Raw genomic sequence first — 15,687 nt, 5'->3', positions numbered from 1 at the left:
CGTGTGTGGACGTGGCGTGGGGTACGTGGTGTGGGTACGTGGTGTGTGAGTACGTGGTGTGTGGGTACGTGGTGTGTGGGTACGGTGTGTGGACGTGGTGTGTGGGTGCGTGGTGTGGGTGCGTGGTGTGGATGCGTGGTGTGGGGTACGTGGTGTGGGGTACGTGGTGTGGACGTGGTGTGGGGACGTGGTGTGGACGTGGTGTGGGTACGTGGTGTGTGGGCGTGGTGTGGGTACGTGGTGTGTGGGTACGTGGTGTGTGGGTACGTGGTTTGGGTGCGTGGTGTGTGGACGTGATGTGTGGGTGCGTCGTGTGTGAACGTGGCGTGGGGTACGTGGTGTGTGGACGTAATGTGGGTACGTGTAGTGGTGGTTGTGGTGGTTGTTGTGGTGGTTATTGTGGTGGTTATTGTGATGGTGGTGGTTATTGTGGTGGTGGTTGTTATTGTGGTTGTGGTGGTTGTGGTGGTTGTTGTGGTGGTGCCGGTGGCGGCGCGCCCGAGTGGGGGCGGCGGCGTGCATGGATGGGTCCGCACGGGCAAGGAGTCTTCTCCGAATATTTGTGGGAGTGTATGCGGGGAGTGTACGCGGGGAGTGTGCGTGGCTAACCCCAGGTGGCCGAGAGCCAGCCTCGAGCGATGCCTCACAGGGAGGAAGGGAGAGAGGAAGGAGGGGAGGAGACGGGGAGCAGCAGCGCTCACAGCATCACGAGGGGGGTTGGGACTTGTATCAGTTTCCCCGTGTCGCAGTGTCTCAGTCTCTCAGTGTCCCAGTAGAACGGTGTAGCCGTCTCCCAGTGTCTCCGTGTCCCAGTGTCTCCGTGTCCGAGTATCCCAGTCAGTCTTTAGTGTCCCAGTTTCTCAGTGTCCCACTGTCTGAGTGACCCAGTGTACTACTGTCACAGTTTCCTAATGTCCCAGTGTCTCAAATGTCCCAGTGTCTTACTGTCTCAAGTGTCCTACTGACTCAAGTGTCCTACTGCCTTAGTGTCTAAGTGTGCTCCTGCCTCGGTGTCTAAGTGTTCTCTGTCTCGGTGTCTCAGTGTCTAAGTGTGCTCCTGCCTCGGTGTCTAAGTGTTCTCTGTCTCGGTATCTCAGTGTCTAAGTGTTCTCTGTCTCGGTGTCTCAGTGTCTAAGTGTGCTCCTGCCTCGGTGTCTAAGTGTTCTATGTCTCGGTGTCTCAGTGTCTAAGTGTGCTCCTGCCTCGGTATCTAAGTGTTCTCTGGCTCGGTGTCTCAGTACCCACGTCTCTCACCTGTTCCGCTCCTCGCGTTTCCCGCGGTCTGAGCAAAGCACGTGATCGCGCAACGAGCAAATCAGCAAAAACGTCATGCTCCATCTCGGATGACATCATGCTCCATCTCGGATGAGGTCATGCTCCATCTCGGATTGACGTCATGCCCCATCTCTGAGAACATCATGCCCCATCTCGGAATGACGTCATGCCTCATCTCCAAATTACGTCACTCTCGATCACGCTCAATCGTGAAATGGCGTCATTAGTCACTCGAGCCATTTCTATTGCGCCGCGGTGAGGTCACACCGGGACAGCGCGCGGAGATGTGGAGACTCGAGCCCGCGGAGACTGCGCAAGGTCCGTGTCTCCGTGTCTCTTATCTGTGTGTCTGGCTCTGTGTCTCCTGTCTCTGTGTCTCCTGTCTCTGTGTCTCCTGTCTCTGTGTCTCCTGTCTCTGTGTCTCCTGTCTCTGTGTCTCCTGTCTCTGTGTCTCCTGTCTCTGTGTCTCCTGTCTCTGTGTCTCCTGTCTCTGTGTCTCCTGTCTGTGTGTATCTTGTCTGTGTCCGCGGCTCCAGTGTGCGGGAGCCTCTTCTGTTTGTAGTGTGTGTGTAGGGAGCGGTGGTGCAGTGGTTAGCGCGCTGTGTGTGTGTACAGTGTATGTGTAGTGTGTGTGTAGGGAGCGGTGGTACAGTGGTTAGCGCACTGCGTGTGTGTGTACAGTGTATGTGTAGTGTGTGGGGAGCGGTGGTGCAGTGGTTAGCGCGCTGCGTGTGTGTGTACAGTGTATGTGTAGTGTGTGTGTAGGGAGCGGTGGTGCAGTGGTTAGCGCGCTGCGTGTGTGTGTACAGTGTATGTGTAGTGTGTGTGTAGGGAGCGGTGGTACAGTGGTTAGCGCACTGCGTGTGTGTGTACAGTGTATGTGTAGTGTGTGGGGAGCGGTGGTGCAGTGGTTAGCGCGCTGCGTGTGTGTGTACAGTGTATATGTAGTGTGTGTGTAGGGAACGGTGTTGCAGTGGTTAGCGGCCTGCCTGTGTGTGTACAGTGTATGTGTAGTGTGTTTAGGGAGCGGTGGTGCAGTGGTTAGCGCGCTGCGTGTATGTGTAGTGTGTTGTGGAGAGCGGTGGTGCAGTGGCTGCGTAACGATGTGGGGAAGAAGCTACCTGGCCTCTCGTTTCATACAAAGCTCCGGATCTTCTCGGCCACAGTTATGCCCTCCCAGCTTACATTTGTAAGGCGCATTTCATCCGTAGATCCCGCGCTCACTCGTGTCGTACGGCAGCGCTGGAGTGCTATTGCGTGTGTTCCTGCAGGCAGCGAGCACCAGCTGCTGGTGGGCGAACGCCACGTGGTGGGGAGGAAGGACTGTGGCATCCTCATCGGCCACGACCAGTCTATTAGCCGCGTGCACGCAGTTCTCACGGTCTCGCACGCCGAGCCCAGCCTGGTACAACACACATTCACTTTACTTCATTACAGCAACGCTTGCCTACCCAGGGACGCCTTCACCGAGCTTCAAAACTCTTTCCTTAGGAGGGTACTTTGAAGTTTTCACAGCAGGGGGAAGATATTGCCGCTGCTGTGTGTAATCCCAATAGAGTAATGTGCAAGGAATTTGTCAGCTTTGGGATGTTTGGCCAATACCAATTAGATTGCCGCATCTCCGATTAGCACGGTTTGCTATGTATGGTGCAAAATAAGTTTGAGTTTTTTAGCTATAGGAGGAAACCCACGCAGAACGGGGGGAGAACATACAACAGACTTTACACAGAAAGGTGTACAAGTCAGTATTCGAACCCAGGAGCTTCTTGCTGTAAGGCGCGAGTGTCAACCACTGCACCAGTGCCCTGACGCCCAATATAACCCATGATGACTGCGCAGCATCCCAAGTGTCGCCCTTTTCTCTTTCCCAGGCACGTCCATCGTGCAGGCCTGCACTCTCCGTCAAGGACAGCTCCAAGTATGGAACCTTCGTCAATGGGGAGAAGCTGACTAGCGGCAGCGAGCGGGCCCTCTGTTGTGGCGACCTTCTGAAGTTCGGTGTCTTTGAGAGCAAATACAGGTCCTGGCTTCAACACACACTGTGCATCAACGACTGAACTCGGAATCCCTTGGCTTCTTCACTGCATCTTAATGCAGTCTCGACCACAGCTGAGTGGAGAGAAGCCATTGAAGTCTTGACTGGGCGTGATGTTAATTGTGTACATTTTCACGGCAGAGTGATTTCCTGCTCAAATCAGCACTGGGTGGTGCTCATCTGAGCCAGTGGTGGAAATTCCTCACTCCTGGTGTGGGCAAGTCTAACCATAGGACAACCACTGTTTATTTCCCCACAAAGTGGAATTAATGTTATCGACACCACAGGGATGATAACCCGAATCAATCCCCAACCAGGAGTTGAACTTTTGCAACCTTCCGATTGCGAGCCGCTCGCTCGACTGCTGAGTTACCCAGCTGTATATTGTGTAAACACCATGCGAGTTCATCTTCTTGGTTCTTTCGGTAAAGTCACGTAGAAGGGAAGTAATAAAATAATAAATATAAAACAATAAAATTATTCTCACGACGTTTCGGCCACAACGCAAGCAGCCGTCCTCAGGTGAAGACCAGGTCTGTCGGGGAGACAGCGTCTGAATGAAACACCACCACGCTTGGAGCATATATTTAAGCTGAGTTGGAAGGGGGGAAGGGCGCCTTGACAAAATAATTTGAATATCAAGAGGAATTTAGCATATTTATGGGAAATGCAGGTATGTGATTAGTACTACTTGTGAAATGCGTAGGAGGTGGGCGGGGGGTTTCAAAGTCATATGCCCGTGCATTATGCAGGATTAGCAGCATCAAAGGGAGGGGATAGGGGTAGCATTAATAAAGGGAAGGAATGTTAGTAGTATGTAGCTGCAGTAACTAAACAACCACGTAAAAAACTAAAGTATAAACTACATAGTATCATCCGTATACTAAATATATTCTCCAATAAGCTGAGCTACTAACAGTAAGTAATACATTACAATTCTTTGTCGCAAAAAATATAATATGCTTCCAGCTAAACTTTTTTCTCTTACATCACACGGGTCTACCCCGTGCTATATGCTGCCATAGACAAACCCAACATTAAATTATATGCTGTATTACTATACACCACCCTATACCTTAGAATACATAGCGTAATATTACACTGTATTATTCTATCCACCCTACTGTATATCACACTGCTGTATATTCACTATACAATTACAATACTATATATTGCCTTATACATTATATTAAACATTACAATTTTATACTATTTATTATTATACAATCTGCTATACACTATACCATTGACCGTCGCATGAAAGATACAAAGAGGAAGCAACGAAATATGTCAATGGGAGAGTGGTGGTAGAAGACTTGCAGCGGAGCAAAGAATCCATTCCCTGTGGAGAATACAAGATATATAGTCAATGCCAGTGAGTGGACTGCGGTCTGAAAGTCACCGTAAACGTGAACACAATCAGTTAAGATCCGAAATGGTTTATTACGTCCTTCCAATGATTGCTGAGCCAGAATGCATCTTCTCGGTTGAAATTGTCTCTGTGTTTGTATATGTGGATCGCTTCATGAACGAATCTCTCGTGGTAGCCAGATGGCTTGCAGAGAACCTCTGTCTTGGAGAAGTCAATGTCATGTGAGCCCACTGAATTGTAACAGTGATCTGCCACGGCTGAGGTGTTTTATGTTCACGGATGCGGTCCGAGACATGTCGTTTGGTTTCTCCAATGTAACTGCTACCACAGAGGCAACTTAGTTTGTAGACGCCAGGGTACTGTATGTCTGGAACCACATCTTTTGCAGACGGGACCAGATCACGGATTTTATGTACTGTGTTGAATCGGACCTGGATCTTGTGTTTAATCAGGATTTTGGAGATCTTTTTTGTGACCCCAGCAATGTAGGGTAAGGTGATGGTTTTGAAAGGCTCCTCAACAGGATCCTTCTTGATGGTTGGAGTGATGGCTTTGCGGATTGTGTAGTCGGAGTAACCATTCGCCTTAAGAGCTTGGCATACGTGTTTTAGTTCACTGGCAATGTGTTCCTGGTCGGAGATGCATTGGGCTCTATGGCATAGAGTCTTGATGAGGGAGTTCTTCTGGGATGGATGGTGGTGGGAATCCGGTTTTAGGTAAGCATCCGTATGGGTGGCTTTCCTGTAGACAGAATGGCTCATTGAACCATCAGGTCTCCTTTTAATTAGGACATCCAAAAAGGGTAGCTTGCCATCTTTTTCGACTTCCATGGTGAATCTGATGGCTGGGTGTATGGAATTGATGTGGTCAAGGAATTGGTCTAGAGCAGGACGGCCATGTGGCCAGATGACAAAAGTGTCATCTACGTACCTCTTCCATAAGGTCGGGCGTAGAGTGGCAGTCTGGATGGCGTCATTCTCAAATTTCTCCATGAACTCGTTGGCTATAACCGGAGATAGGGGGAGCCCATTGGGGTGCCCTCAGTTTGTAGAAAGTTCCATTCCAGGTGAAGTATGTATTGGTTAAGCAGTGTCTCACCAGGGGGGGTACCCCAGTATTCAGTCCTTGATGAACCAAGTCTTCAATGATTGCGATGGTGTCAGGTACAGGAACTTTGGTGAATAAGGAAACCACATCAAAACTATATTCTTAGGTTTTTTCAGTAAAGTCACGTAGGTAAAACATTAAAAGTAAAATAAAATAAAAATCACGACGTTTCGGAGGCAACACAAGCCTCCGTCTTCAGGTGGAACCGTCACAGCCACGACAGCTGTATCAAGTAAATGAGAGATTGCAAGAGCTACCACTCCGTATATATAATGGTTGGAGAGGGGGGAAGGGCCAAGTACGGCACACGTTTTATTCATATGGTAAGGTGAGGCTTAAGAGGGTGAGCCTTTGTTATGTAGTTTACCGTCTTTCTTCACTTCCATGGTGAATCTGATGGATGGGTGTCTAGAATTGATGTGGTCCAAGAAGTGGTTCAATGCTGGGAGGCCATGTGCCCAGATGACGAAAGTGTCATCCACATACCTTTTCCACAGGGAAGGACGCAGGGTGGATGTCTGGATGGCGTCTGATTCAAACTTTTCCATGAACATGTTGGCTATAACTGGTGACAAGGGGGAGCCCATAGGGGTACCATCATTCTGTTTGTAGAAGGTGCCATTCCAGGTAAAATAGGTGTTGGTGAGGCAATGCCTAACCAGCGCAGGTACATCAGAATTCAATCCATGTTGGACTAAGTCCTCAATTATTGTTAGGGTGTCCGGTACTGGGACTTTGGTAAACAAAGATACTACATCAAAGCTGACGAGGATGTCATCAGGAGATAGTACCATGTCCTTAACCATAGAGACTAATTGGGTTGAGTTGAGTACTGCCGAAGAGGTCTTGCCTGTGAAGGGGAGCGGAGTATCTGATAGAAAACGGGCTAGTTTGTACGTAGGAGAGTTTATCGTCGACACGATGGGTCGTAGCGGGGTGCCTTCTTTATGGATTTTGGGAAGACCATAGAGTCTGGGAGGTCTAGCCGCCGATGGTTTTAGAGAGGGACGTTTGCTTGGTTCGATGAGGGAAGTCGAACTCGTGATGATACTGTTGGTTTTTGTCGTTAGGCTTTAGTGGGATCGTTTTTAATTTTGGAGTAACTCCCATCGTTAAGAAGGTCCAGGATTTTGTTGTTGTATGAATCTTTATCCATGATGACCGTGGCATTGCCCTTGTCTGCCGAGAGGATGACTATATCACCTCTCTTTTTTAGGTCCGCGAGTTCAGAGCGTTCGTTTTTGCTGATGTTACTAGTGGGTTTCTTAGCATTCTTAAGAATAGTAGCTATTTCAGCTCTTGCTACATCCGCATGGATGTGTCCTATGCCTCTGAGGGCTACATCACCCATCCATCAGATTCACCATGGAAGTGGAGAAAGATGGTAAACTACCATTCTACCATTCTTGGATATTCTGTTTGAGAGGAGGCCTGACGGACCTTGGGACATTCTGTCTACAGGAAAGCCACCCACACAGATTCCTACTTGAAACCGGATTCCCACCACCACCCATCTCAAACTAATTCTCTCATCAAAACGCTATACCACAGAGCCCATGGCATTTCTGACCAACACCACCTGGCCGGTGAATTAAGACACGTACATCAGGCCCTCAGGATGAACGGATACTCTGACCGCACTATCCGCCAAGCTGTTTCTCCCACCACACAGAAACAGCCACATGAAACTCCGACCAAAACTATCACGTTACCATACATAGCAGGCGTGACCAAAAAGATCTCCAAAATTCTAAACAAACATAAGATCCAAGTCCGATTCAGTACAGTGCATAAAATCCGTGATCTGATTCCATCTGTGAAGGATGTCGTTCCTGACTTACAGTATCCTGGAGTCTACAAATTGAGTTGCATTTGTGGTGATTGCTACATTGGAGAAACGAAACGTCATGTTTCTGATCGTGTCCGCGAGCACAAGTCAGATCTGAAACACGGCAGAACTGATTCTTCAGCCGTTGCCGATCATTGCTACAACTCGGTGGGCTCTCATGAAATTGTCTTTTCCGAGACCAAGGTTTTCTGCAAACCTCCTGGCTACCATCAAAGGTTTGTACACGAAGCCATACAAATATACAAACACAGACATAATTTCAACCGTGATGATGGTTACAAACTGAGTAATCATTGGAAAGATGTGATTAACCATGCAAAAAAGATTTAACTACACTTATTTGGCCAATCTTATTTGACAGACAACTATTACAGGTTATTGTTAGACAGCCAGGCTTGTTTTACCATGTTTAGTTGTTTTCTCCTTTTCACACTTGTTATGTAGGCCAGGTTTAGTCACAAACCGTACCTCTCCATAACAAAGGCTCACCCTCTTAAGCCTCACCTTACCATATGAATAAAAAGTGTGCCGTACTTGGCCCTTCCCCCCTCTCCAACCATTATATATACGGAGTGGTAGCTCTTGCAATCTCTCATTTACTTGATACAGCTGTCGTGGCTGTGACGGTTCCACCTGAAGACGGAAGCTTGTATTGCCTCCGAAACGTCGTGATTTTTATTTTATTTTACTTTTAATGTTTTTCCTACGTGACTTTACCGAAAAAACCTAAGAATATGAATCCTTGCAGTCACGAAAGCTTCAAATCTAGAATCACATCAAAACTGACAAGCAGGTCGTCTGGGGACAGGGAAATTCCCTTGATTGTCGATACCAGGTCAGTAGAGTTTAGTACCGCAGAGGTGGTTTTTCCAGTGAAAGGCCGCAGGATTTCAGACAAAAAACGAGCCAGTTTGTAAGTGGGGGAGTTGATAGTAGAGACAATGGGACGAAGAGGTGTATCTTCTTTATGTATCTTTGGAAGGCCATATAATCTTGTTGACCTGGCTGCAGAAGGTTTCAACGAGAACTGTTTGGTTTGATCAATTAATGCAGTTGAATCAGAAATTATTTTGTTGATTTTAATGACGAGGCTGTTGGTGGGGTCTCTTTTTATTTTTGTATAGCTGCCATCGTTGAGTAGTTCTTGAATTTTGTTTTATTCTATTTTGTCCATGATGGCAGTGGCATTGCCTTTGTCGGCCGAGAGGATGACAATGTCATCCCTATTTTTTAATTGAGCTAATTCAAAACGCTCATCTTTGCTGGTGTTACTAGCTGGCATCTTAGCGTTTTTGAGGGTTGCAGCGATTTCAGATCTTGCTACGTCTGCAGCAATGTGACCCAGGCCCTTGAGAGCCACATCTACTCGGGCAATGATATCATTAACTGGTATGTGTCTAGGTGTGACTGCAAAGTTTAGTCATTTAGCTAAAACGGATTTCAGACCATCAGAAATAGAACTGTTACTGCGATTAATTACGACTTTGTTAACGTCTAGCTTTTCAGTGTGTGGGTCCGGTCTCTTATTTGAGAGGCGGTTGAATTTGGAAATCAAGTTGTCCTTACATTTGGTCGACATAGCGGCAGCTGAAGAGGCAGTCATATTGTCTACATGTTCCCAATCCGATGTGAACATTGTTGCAGTCAAAGATAAGTGTGATTTGTAGAGTGTCTTGTCTAACTGATCTAGTTCGGTGCGCGTAATGCTGATTTTCTCTGAGATAAGAGCTAAGCTAGTTCTAGACAGAATTCGTTTAGCATTAAAGTTACAGCAGCAGAGGTTAGTGTAAATGCGATTGGTATTACCCCGTGCGAGTTATCAATTTTTATTGTGTATGTGTCATGATGTGATTGCTGTACATGTACCAATCATGCAAACCAGATGTTCTAGCTCAAGGGATTATCCACATGCAATATTTTGATTAAAGATACATACCCCTAAACATACATACACAACAACCAGACAAATATTCCTCGTATAGCCTTAAAAGACTTTTGGGGCAAATGCTGTTAGCAAGTAGCACCTATGAAGGCCAGAACGGTACATGAGGGAGTGGGTGGCCAGCCCCACGCCCGACTGCCTTTTTCTCCCCAGTGGTGATGTTTTTACACACCGCACTAGGTACTCATTTGAGGCTGGGTTGACCAAAGGGAGGCGCAGGACCAGTTCAGGTAATTGTCACTGGTGTTGGCCGTGAGCGGCAATCGGACGCATGTGGTCGGGTTTGTAGCGCAGCGCGCTAACCGTTACACAAGCGTATGCATACATAACAACAATAACCAGCATTTGCCACTAAGTGGCGGTGACGTCACCACGGCGCTTGTGCCAAGCTATGTTCACTTTAAGGCCACGTGAAGTATTGAACGCCCGCTGGCAGGAGGACACGGGACAGACCCAGATGCCATGGGTTGACTGACCGATGCACCACCGATGCACCACCTGTGCCCCATACTGTGCCAACTTGCTGTGTTTTAGCCACCCGGCGCTCTGTTCGTAATATGAATGTTGAGAGTGAGTGCTGGGCCACCGTCTTCTCTGTGCAGAGTGGCGTACTCCCCGCTCGTCGTGTGCACTTCTTGCCTCGATGCGGAATCCAAGCACGTGCTGAGCTCCGCGCTGCTCGTGCTGGGAGGACATTTCGTCTCCCAATGGACCAGCGACTGCACCCACTTGGTCATGACGTCCATCAAGGTCACCGTGAAGGTAACGGTTCCCGTGCTGGGTTCCATCCACCGCTGGAACCGGTGGGAATGTGACCTGGTAGACTGGTCACATGACAAGGGATGGAGACTCGGCCCTGCATTCATAGTCATGGCTCTGCTCAGGATTGGCTCTGCTCAGGATTGGCTGTGGTTCTAGTGAGCCGGCACAAAGCCACGCAGTTACATTGAGTCAAATCATGGCTCAGCCGCTCATGCGTTTTTGAAAGCAGCTGAGTGGCTCAAGCCTGAGCCGAGCCATAACTATGACTTTGGCCCACAGTGTTGATATCATCAACCATTAATTCGCTGCTGGATGACTGCCTCCCCAAGCAGCAACCATCTCTCACGATATTGCGATGTACAAATCTGTCCAGCACCTGTGTGTGAACTGATTTCGCCGCTCCATCTCCTTGGCGGCCTGTCGGAGTTAATTTTCTCGTCATGGAATTCTGCTCAGTTTTGCGAGTGAGCAGTAATATTTTGCCACGATGGCGAGATGTCAACTACCTCGCCCGGTATACAGAAGGCCGTGCATTCGATCCCGACCCTAACGGCTGCTGTATATTTGGAGTTTGCATGTTCTCGTGATTGCGTGGATTTTTCTCCAGGACCTCCAGTGTTTCCCTCCACATTTAGAAACATGCATTTCTAGTATTTGTCTGCTATAAATTTCCACGCGATAAGCCACTTTTGTTGGGCTATCATTCGTTGCCAGGTCGCTTCTGAAAAGAAGCTACACAGCTCAAATGGGCCTTACATGGTAAAATATAAATAGTTTAGTTTTTAAGTGACTGAGTTAAAGCCCATGTACTTGTACAGGAAGAAGCTTTAGATTTTCAGTTGTGCAGATTTTTTAAAACCCATAATCGGCCCATAGCATATTAAAGTTACGTTTGTGAATCCCCTTGTGGTGCCTGCTCGTAATATTCCGTTTGTTTACTCCAGACAGCCTCACCGAGTCTCAAGACTCGTTTTCAGGAGGGTTCCTGCCAAGTTCTCACAGTAGGGAGTAATGTTTCTGCCATGTGTGATACCAATTGAGTAATTTGCAGGATTTGATGTTTCACAGGATGCTGCTTGCACAGGCTGCCAGTGCCTTGTACTGCAATGTACAAAGTCAGGTTTTGCTTGCTCGGCGTGTTCGCATTTGTTCCTTTGGTGAGAGAGATACTCAATCATCCGGGAGAGCCACACTGGGTCATTAGACTCTTTTTCAGGAGGTTCCTGCTGCATTGTTTTTATTTATGTATTTACTTAAATATGTTTCCAGCCAATTTACGATTAATGTTTGTTCCCATAGAGATGTAAACAGATGGTGGTTCGTCCACTTGCTGTACTGCCATCTGGCAAGTCAGGCTATGGCACCTCAACGCCCATGGGAAGGGAGTTCCACAACATCAGTGTTTGAGCCACCAACCCTCGCCGAAAGTGCTGGATTACAGGCCACATGCATAGGCTGGCGGTGGCGCCATCTCATGTGCTTAGTTTACAAATAAATAATTTCTTTAAAGCCCACCAGAAACTTTTTTTGTAGAGGTTCGTGGTTGGAATTTTGCAGGCCGCCCTGGTTAATATTGCGGGTGTATTGATGAAAAAATACACATTTGTCTACTTCACAGTGGACGTGAGAGTTCCCGCGACGTAATTCCAACAAGAGTAGGGCATCATGTGCCGGCGTCACGGTCCAAATACGAAAATTTACCCACAACCCACTCGATTGAGAAACACATCTCTATCCTTGCCCCTACTGAGAAAGCCCAGCAAAACCCACCTATAAAGGTCTTGAGACTCCGTAAGGATTTCCCTGGGTAAATGAGTGGAATAAAAAAAAAACTAACCTATTTTTTATTTTACCAGGTTAGTCCCATCATAATTGGTTCTTTACCCTTCTATCTGGCAACAAAACTGACACCTTTTTACAAGGAGTCATGTTTGCATAGACCGCAATACCTGCAGTCATAATACAAACAAAATAACATAACTCTGATAATGTGCACTGTCTTTAAAGTTGATTGCACATTATCAGAGTTATGTTATTTTGTTTGTATTATGACTGCAGGTATTGCGGTCTATGCAAACATGACTCCTTGTAAAAAGGTGTCAGTTTTGTTGCCAGATAGAAGGGTAAAGAACCAATTATCATATTTTTACTGGCAAATGAGGTTCCCATAGTATAGGTTAGTCCCAGTTTTTCAGAAGCGACCTGGCCACAAATGATAGCTCAACGAAGTAGCTTATCACGTGGAAATGTATAGCAGCCAAATACTCTAAACGCGTGGTGTTGATTCTAAATGTTGAGGGAAAAACCGGAGGAACCGGAAAAAAATCCACGGGGAGAGAGACACACAAACTCCAAATATACAGACATCAGAGTCGGAATCGAATCCACGACTTCTTGCATACCAGGCGAGGGATTTTACATCTCGCAACTGCCACGCCCTCCAAGACAATGAGGGAGAATCCTTCATCGTGTTTTTATCACAGTTGCAATGATGTGTTTTTGTCCATTACTAGAATGATCAGTAAATCCTCAGGGACTTGTGGATAACAAAATTGGCCTCTACGGCTATGGGATTTGTGGATAAGAGGGTTACAAACAAGGGGTGTTCTACCGTACATACTCTTACATCTGTAACAGAGTTAAAACACCGCATGGACATTAACCAATTACCAGGTAATGGTTCAGCATTGGGCTCTTTGGCCAATACCAGTTACATTGTGTCGTGATTATTTAGCAATGGGAGGAAACCGGGGAAGCCCGACGAAACCAATGTAGACGACTCCACAAAGGAAGGCGCCCGTATCGGCAATCAAATTCAGGCCCTTCTGGCTGCGAGGCTTGGGTGTTGTTACCACTGCTCCACTGCTGCTCTGCGGTTCTCTGCCTCGCACCATGGGCATACGAGGCGGTCGTGCGGGTGGTGGTGGTGGAGTAATGGGCGCGTGGTCCCTTGTTTGCCGTGCTCTGCCACAGACGATCTGCGCCCTCATCACGAGCATCCCCATCGTGCAGCCGGCGTTCTTCTCCACGCTCGTCACGGCCATTAGGAGCCGCTCGCCACAACCCAGCCACAGCAGGTGAGGGCCCACGCACTGCCTTCGCTGTCTCATAATTCATTCCCTACCCACCACTCCCGGTGTGCACCCCACCCACAAAGACAAAGATCCCCCATATAGCAAACTAGCGGGAAGTACCCGGCTTTGCCCCGGCGAAAAAGACACACACATCGACTTAGACACACACACAGACATCGACCCACACACACAAACACATCGACTTACACACATACACAGATATGGACTCACACGCACAGACATCCACTTTAGATACACACACATGGAGTTACACACACAAATCGACGTACACACATACAGCGACTCGCACACATACGTAGACTCTCACACACACATCGACCTAAGCACACATATGGACTTACACACACATATCGACTAAGAGACACACACATGGACTCACACACACACACATTGACTTACACACACATGGACTAACACACATACATCGACTGACACACATAGACACACACACACACACATGGACTGACACGCACACTTGGACTTAAACACACACACACATTGACGTACACACACAGACATCTGGCGTTGCCCGGGCAAAAATGACACAGCCAGACATCGACTTACACACATGGAACTAAACACACACACATATGGACTCCAACACACATACATCGACTCACACACATACATCAACTTACACAGCAATCCCCGATGATGCCACAGCTAGAGCAATTTTCTCTCTCTGGCGAGTATTAGCGAGGAGCAGTTTGAAAACAAAGGTCTTCCCAGTGTTGTATATGTTGTAATTATGAAATTTTGATAAAAATAAAAAAAATTAATGAAATTTCAAAAAATGCGTAACTCGCATAAATTATGTTAATGTGTGTAATTATATGCATTAATTATGATCATCACGGAGATAATCGTAGTAATTTATGCGAATGCTTGCGATTATGTTAATGTGTGCAGTTATGATAATTAAGCTTAGTTTCGTTTATCCAGAGTTGTATCAATCAGGATAACACGATTATCATTGATTAAACATTTACTGATTATCTTTGTGTTTTTATGTTATGTTAGGTCTCCAATTTCATATCTCATCGCAGGCTACAGTTCTTAGGAATAAGACAGTTTTGCATGGACTTGGAAGAAACACTCGAGATACTTCTGTGTTAACAATTTTATTCTAAACAAACATGTGACATTCTAGCATGCAAAGGCAAAAAGCATACGTCAATCGATTCATTGGCGAGATTATGCAATTAACGAACTGAAGGCTAACATTCTTCTAACAATCGTAATTTCTACTTTCCCACCAGACATCTCAGTAGTTCCCCCATGTATCGAGCACAACCGGCGACTGGCGGAGTTTTAAAACAGGCATGCAACGATATTCATATGAAGGCAATACAGGCAACTTATTATGCCCCAGAGGCTAAGCACATCAATCGATTCGTTGGCAAGATTATATCTGTTAACGGAATGTTTGAGACAATGGTGGGTGAGGGCGTGTGTGTTGGTGGGAGAGCGAATCTGGCTCTGTTTTAATTAATTCTTCGGCGAGACTCTATGGCAAAGAAACAGGTTTGACACGATATTCACTATGTGCTTCCTTGAGTCTGTGAGAGGGGGAAGTGATACGACCCTGGTTCGCAGATTCCTCTCGCCCGTGCGGGTTGCAGCCGCGACTTTCTCCGCAGGGAGGTGAGCGGCGGCGCTTAGCGGCGCTTGGCGGTCCTCGGTAGCTGACGGCGCGGTGGCCCGTTCTCTGCAGCTCTGGCGGCGGCGCTCATTCGGAAGGCTTTGACTCTCTTTCTTCACTGCTGGGATGACGAGTCGGTTTTCGTTGATGCTGGTTGATCCGTGTGTGCGTATTGAACACACGGCGCATGCGTTGGCGCTGTCCTCTTCCTCACAGCCGTTCGATCAGGCTTTCTCCACTGCTTCGTGCTCTCTGCTTTGCTCGCTTGGTCGACGCTTGGCGATCTCCGCCCTTCCTGCAGGTTGTTCGCTGGTCGTCACTCTGGCGATGAACGATGCTTCGTTCGTTGCTGGGTGGACGTTGGGTGTCTTTGTTTGCTCGAGAGTGATAGCTGGAGTCTCCGTCAGCTTCACTCGCAGCTCGGCGACTCAGGGTAGCGATTCTTCTTAGGTGGTGCAGACCTCGGCTTGTCGATGCACGTCATTACCCCGCGAACATCGTCATTCTGGATGACGGAAGAGCTTCTTCGTTGTCGGCGTTGAGATGAGATGGGGCAGGAGCCCTGGAAATCTCTGGTAGGGGCCGTAGCCCCGGAGATGTCTTGAATG

At 47.5% G+C, this 15,687-nt stretch overlaps 2 protein-coding genes across 2 annotated transcripts in view; one reads left to right on the top strand and one right to left on the bottom strand.

Annotated features, from left to right (window-relative positions):
• LOC144936966 (uncharacterized) overlaps positions 1 to 1,292 on the bottom strand; it is a 33,430-nt gene extending 32,138 nt beyond the window's left edge. Inside the window, exon 1 of the mRNA XM_078864223.1 lies at positions 1,255 to 1,292. The gene's annotated coding sequence lies outside the window, so the exon portion shown is untranslated. The remainder of the gene's footprint in view (positions 1 to 1,254) is intronic.
• Positions 1,293 to 1,491: 199 nt separating this feature from the next.
• Positions 1,492 to 15,687, top strand: part of NBN (nibrin) — a 42,354-nt gene continuing 28,158 nt past the window's right edge. Inside the window, exons 1-5 of the mRNA XM_078864216.1 lie at positions 1,492 to 1,593; positions 2,547 to 2,680; positions 3,147 to 3,295; positions 10,183 to 10,342; positions 13,316 to 13,419. Of these exons, the coding sequence (XP_078720342.1) occupies positions 1,560 to 1,593; positions 2,547 to 2,680; positions 3,147 to 3,295; positions 10,183 to 10,342; positions 13,316 to 13,419 (581 nt within the window). The 5' untranslated portion in view covers positions 1,492 to 1,559. The remainder of the gene's footprint in view (positions 1,594 to 2,546; positions 2,681 to 3,146; positions 3,296 to 10,182; positions 10,343 to 13,315; positions 13,420 to 15,687) is intronic.

This window comes from Lampetra fluviatilis, chromosome 17, assembly GCF_964198595.1.
Source record: "Lampetra fluviatilis chromosome 17, kcLamFluv1.1, whole genome shotgun sequence".
In the NCBI taxonomy this organism is placed as follows: domain Eukaryota; kingdom Metazoa; phylum Chordata; class Hyperoartia; order Petromyzontiformes; family Petromyzontidae; genus Lampetra; species Lampetra fluviatilis.
This window is presented reverse-complemented; position numbering and strand designations above follow the sequence as displayed.